Source organism: Ochotona curzoniae, unplaced genomic scaffold, assembly GCF_017591425.1.
Source record: "Ochotona curzoniae isolate NIBS_2020 unplaced genomic scaffold, NIBS_Ocur_1.0 scaffold_2587, whole genome shotgun sequence".
NCBI lineage: Eukaryota > Metazoa > Chordata > Mammalia > Lagomorpha > Ochotonidae > Ochotona > Ochotona curzoniae.
The window spans coordinates 3,397,960-3,403,959 of NW_024467096.1; the positions used below are offsets into that span (position 1 = coordinate 3,397,960).

At 46.0% G+C, this 6,000-nt stretch overlaps 1 protein-coding gene across 2 annotated transcripts in view; it reads right to left on the reverse strand.

Moving 5' to 3' along the window:
- CCDC14 (coiled-coil domain containing 14) overlaps positions 1 to 1,305 on the reverse strand; it is a 42,124-nt gene extending 40,819 nt beyond the window's left edge. For both annotated transcript variants that reach the window (XM_041003000.1, XM_041002999.1), the window contains exon 1: positions 1,276 to 1,305. In XM_041003000.1, coding sequence (XP_040858934.1) covers positions 1,276 to 1,305 — 30 coding nt within the window. The remainder of the gene's footprint in view (positions 1 to 1,275) is intronic.
- Between the last annotated feature and the right edge of the window lie 4,695 nt (positions 1,306 to 6,000).

Here is a 6,000-nt window from a genome sequence, read left to right on the forward strand (position 1 = left end):
AAATGGGGATAACATTGTTACCTCATAAAGCCTGCTATGATGATTAAGAGTGCATGTATGTCACGTATAAAACAGAGTAGTACTTGCGAAACAATAAAAGCTGTCTAAATGTTAGCTTCTATATTTTATCATAGCAGAGGACCAAATTAGGTGTCTTAACGGGCCTAAACTTGTCTATGCCATCAATGTAAGAGATGTTATATGTACTTTATAGCTGAGGCATGGGAGGCTCAGAGAAGTAAAAAGTACTTTGTTTACTGTTGTCAACAGCAGCAGGGCAGAATGGGAATCTGAACCTGCTGGTGAAGATTACAAAAACCATGGTTTCCCTCTTACAAAATGGTTGTGTTCTGCTTCATTTCATAAGAGATAAAACAGAGAGTTCTACAAAGGTGGGGACTGTTCACAAATCTTTATAAAAGAGCTATCAAGCCAGATCATGGAATAACCCTACCATTCCTATCACTGGAGAAGACAGCATCAGAGATGTGTTGGTAAACGAGAACAAAAGGAACAGTTGATTCATTTCTTGAAAATCTACCATATGCCAAGTGTATCTTAGCTCGTGAAGATAAGGAGAGCAAGTAGTTTCCTAGTAGGTAGATAAATGATGTCTCCGGCCTCGAGTGGACTGATGAAGGTTATCACAGGGAACCAAAAAAAGGGACCCAAGAGCACCCAACGGAGAGAGACATGAGGGTGCCAGGCCAACCACTCAGGGGCATGGCAGAGAGGATGCAGCCACAGCTAAGATTGCTGCAGGACAAAGAGGCTGGGCCTCATTGGAATGGGCCAGGTGCTAACTGTTGCTAGAGCAAAGAACCAGATTCACCATGACCAAAGAGGGCGTGTGCCAGGGTCGGATTTAAACCAAAGTGAGTGTTTGAGAAGAGGAAGGCCTTAAAGCAGAAGGCACTAACTGGGAGACTTTAAAAATAATACTAAAATGCAGCAATAGATAACTAATATCAGCAAACTGCAGCACTAGTCAGGAGCTGAGGACCGGACTTGAGGTCACCGTGTCCTGAAGCCGGTAGAGGCTAAATCCGGGACTCGAACCCGGGCCTGCCCGTGGTCTGAGGGCCACAACGCTGCCAGGAGAACACTCTCACCAAGGGACAGACCCGTTGTGTTGGCGGCGCAAGACCAAATGCCCTAGCCCGGCCTTTTCAACGCCGCTGGTTTACTTTTTCTCTCCCAAGCAAGGGTTCTTACTCTGCCCTGGCCCGTGAACCTTCTCCTGCCCAGGGGACTCCTCGGGCGCGCTGCCCTCACCTGACCGGGTCGAGCTCCGGACCTGACCATCTCTTCGCAGAGTGCCAGCCGCCACCGACCGAGGGCAGCGAGGACGCTCAACCAAAGGACTCAACCGCCGCGGGCTCCCGGTCCTCCTCGGCCCGCCCCCCGAGCTTCCGCTTCCGGGAAGGAGCCCGCCGCGCGTCGCGCCTTCGCGGCTGCCAACAGCCACCTCTGTCGCCTCCTTCCCTCAGCTGTGGCCCCTGCGGCCCCTTGCCTCTGTTTTCGGCCCTGCGGCCCCCTCCCTCCGTTCTCGGCCCGGCGCTCCCTTCCCTCAGCTCTCGGCCCGCATCCCCTTCCCTCAGCTCTCTGCCCGGCTCCCTCTTCCCTCCGTTCTCGACCCGGCGCCCCCTTCCTTCACTCTCGGCCCGGCGCCCCCTTCCCTCAGCTCTCTGCCCGGCTCCCTCTTCCCTCAGCTCTCGGCCCGGCGCCCAGAGCCTGCCCCTTCGGCTTCGAGCTCGTCACACACGGGCCACAGCGTGGGAGAAGCCCACCGAACGCGGGCGGAGCCGGGCGGGGCGCTGAGGGGCGGACCGAGCCCCGGCGCCTCTGAGAGACAGGAGTCCGCCCGTTCCTGTTCCGAGCGCTTGAGGCGGGGGCCCGCCGCCGTCCCTCCGCTGGGGACAGTGGACCCCAGGAGGAACGCCGCTGTCCATCCGCTCGGAGCACGGCGGGCGGGAGGCTGAGCCCGAGCCGGAGGGAAAGCTAGTAGGGATGAGGCGGGTGGGTGTCGGACTGGTCTGGCACCTCTCGGGTTTTAGCACTTTGGGGTTTGGATGACGTTGTTCTGCATGCTCAATAAAAGTCAAACCCCGGCGAGTCCTCATCTTTTGAGTAATTCTCAAGGCAGTTGGAACAAATGTGTGTTCCAATGAACAAAATTTTGAACAAAATGTGCAACACGTGTTTTCAGATGGTGCTCAGCAGGTGCATTTGGCCACCCGTGGTGGGCCCCACCTCTGCAGAGGTAAGTACTGATGGCCAAGAGTGACCCTGTGTCTACCCTTATCTAATGGGCATCTCGCATTGGTTTTCAAAGCTTTAAGGTTTAACTCGAATTTGGGGATAAATTTGTGATTCTACTTAAGAAAAATGGACAAAAAGCTACCTTTCAAAGTTTTTCATCAAAGGCCAGGAACTAAAAATCTCTCAGTATATTATACTTTGATTAGGAATGATTTTAGAAAACTGAGTGTTTAGTAGACTAAAACTTTTTCCTTGTCCCATTTCTCTCATATAAGTTACATATTTAACTGAGATTCCAGGGGTTAACTTTAAACTTGAATTGTCTTCTTATTTGCTAATATGTACTTTAGAAAGTATAGATCCTGTTCCCAGGGATTACCTACCACTCTACCAAGTTTACTGAAGTCCCTCCTGGATGTTTGTGGGTTTTTTTTTTTTTTTTTTAGAGGATACATTGCCAAACCTAGGACACATTTTCGTTTTTCGCAGAAGTCATGACAGGTGAGGGTATGGATGAGAGAGCATTAAGGTCATTTAAGTGATTGGGCAAAAGTAGTGTTACCTGGGACTACTAAAAAGTACTATCAAAATTATTACTTCTCAGTTAGCAAAAGTGTAAGGATAATACCCAGTGAAAGTGTGAGATCATCAATACCTGAAATGTGAAACTCCTTTTGCTTTTTTTTTTTTTAAGATTTTTTTTTTTTTATTGAAAAGTCAGATATACAGAGAGGAAGAGAGACAGAGAGGAAGATCTTCCATCCAGTGATTCACTCCCCAAATGACTGCAATGACCGGTGTTGTACCTTTCTGAAACCAGGAGCCCACCAGGAGCCTGGAGCTTCTTCAGGGTCTCCCACATGGTGCAGGGTACAAGGCTTTGAGCCGTCCTCTACTCCTTTCCCAGGCCCAAAAGCAGGGAGCTGTATGGGAAAGCAGGGCTGCCAGGATTAGAACCTGTGCTCATCATGTGTTTTAATATTTCATCAATAGTGTTTCTCATTCATCTACAACTATAAAGTGACTGCCTGGTATCTCATTATCCATTATCCATTTCTCTACTGTTTGCAATTTTATTTTTTATTTATTTATTTATTTTGACATTTAATCTGCTAGTATAGATAATGGAAAGGTAAAGAGGGATGTTTCAAACATACAGGCACAGCCTGGTTGCAAGAGGGGTTGTAGGAGAGTTTCTGGTGGCTGAGTGTGGAAGATGAGTATGAAAGTGTAGGTGGAGGTCATACTGTAGTCATTACATATCATATAAACCAAGTAAGTTATTCTAGAGGCAATGGAAATGTAAAGACTTAAAGAAGATGCTGTGAATCTATTGTTTCACAAAGATGGTGGCTGCAAGGTACAGCAGGGGTCTGCAATCCACCCTGCCAAATCCAGTCGACTGCCATTTTATTGTTAGTATTTGGCATAGCCTATAAGCAGTCTTGACATTTTTAGTTTTTTGTTTGTACACATGTGTGTGTGCACGCACGTGTGTTCTAATTAGAACAGTGTTTATGATATGTGAAAATTACATAAGCATTATCCATCTTGAGGTTTTCTTGGAAAACAGACTTGTGTGAAACAGACAGCCTATGGCCTGCAAAACCTAACATTTGCTATGGGGACCTTTGGTGTGTAGCCCAGTACTATTCTGAGAAATTCAAGCGTGGATGTGAGAAATTTCATCCCTTTGCTCTCTGCCCTTCTTCATGTCCCAATGACTGATCCCAAATGAAGACATCACTCAGACTTGCCCAGTAGACTCTGTTTTACTAATTCACAAACATTGGGAAGTAAGGCAAGAATTTATTTTTTCCTGGAGGAGTTAGTACTACATTTAGGAGAAATGTTTTAAGAATTCATTCCTCTCCCTTCTCCATACCAACATTTTGTCATCTAAAAATTGGGGTAGGCTTGATAAGTAGGGAATAACTGACACCATGCCATAGCAAGCTGATACACCTGCAGCACCAGCATTCCATATGGGCACCAATGCGTGTCCTGGCTACTGTACTCCTGGTATAGCTCCCTGCTAATGGCCTGGAAAAGCAGTGAGGGATGACTCAAGTTGTTGGACTTTTACACCCATGTAGGAGACCCGGAGGAAGCTCCTGCCTCCTGGCGTAGGACTGGCCCAGTTCTGGCCATTTGGGAAGTTAAGTAGCAGATGGAAAACCTTTATTTCTGTCTTTCTGTCTCTCTGTAACTTTTTTTTAAGTAAATTAAATATTTTAGAAAAATGAAAACTAGGAATTCATTTTTGTACATGTGGAATTAATGAGTGATTTGGAATTATCCAAGAGAAGAATATGCCAGTTGCTGATTATTTCAGTCTGCAACTTGGCAAAGCAACATGGCAAAGACACACACTTCTAAGTTGTCTGTAGTGATTGATGTCATAGGCTTCAGAGTTTACTGTCAGATTATTTCCCCTCAAGAAGCCTTTCCTTTTGCTTTTCCATCTTGCCCCTGCAAACTGGTGTGTGTCCCTAAAATATTTCACACCACCATTTCTCAGAATACTATGATCTCTTGTGCAACATTTGGCCTTCCAACTAGAGTTTAATCTCTGTGAGAGCAAAGACATTACCTTGTTCAATATTGGCAGTGTCTAGAAAGGCCTTGCCCAGAATAGGAATTCTTAAACTCTTGGGTAAATAAATAACCATTTTTGCATTGGCGCATCAGAACTCACAGCTACTTGAATGCCTGAGACTCAAGATTATCCAGGACCAGCCTCTTGAGCCTGTCCTGGAGGTGTAGTCCCTCTGGTATCATGGGTATACAACTCTGGTTGATCCATCCAATCTATAGCATGCAGCACCAGTGGCTTTTCCAGTTGACTCACTTCTAAAGTAAAGATGTTTTCATGACTATGTTCCTCTCCATAGGAGACAGCCAAAGCTGCCACTGCATAAGGGGCTGAACTAAAACAGGTGGATTGCCAGGCTGTTAGATGTAAGGTTGTAGACAGTAAATCATGCTTCAAAGGCATGCACTCACTTCTGGGACAGATCAGAGAAACTGCCCTGGTGCCTTCCAACTCAAGACGGTTAATGTCATTTCTAAGATCAGGATCTGGACCTTTTGTGATCCTGTGTAACTAAGAGTTTCCTAAATTCTTGGCAATTCTCAGAAAAAAAAAAGAATGTATACATTTCAGAAAGACATTTATATGATGTGTCTTTTATCAGAAGGTTTCAGACCCCCTCCAAGGATTTCAGGTGAAGATTGCTATCTGAGCCTTTCCAGCTTCCACTCTGGAATGTCCAGCTCTTTTTCTGTCGGCCTGATCCCAGTCCCTGGAAGTTGATGGTCTCCAGGAGGACAGCATCATCAAGGAAAAGGAAGGGCAGAGAGAAAATGGAATTGAGTCGTGATCTTTGCATTTCCTACTTAAGCTTTAAATGTAGCTGCCGGCTTTAATCAAAATAGCTGAATTTAGGAAGCAGCCCGCTTATTTTTTTCATTATAAAATCCTGTTTCATTGCTTCCTGAATGGTTTTCTTTTTAAAGGAGAAATATAAACCATATGTTATAAGAATCTCAGTTTGACAGTGTAACTAGGGTCATACTAGGACTCAGATGTTGCTGGTCATGATAGGAAGGCGAGTGGGATGCTTTGAGTGGTTAGGTGTCAGTGCAGCACAGTGTCACTGACATACTGCCCCGCAGCTCCACAGATGTATGCCTGACCCAACAAAAGAGAATAATAGTGATTCCAATGTGGCAAGC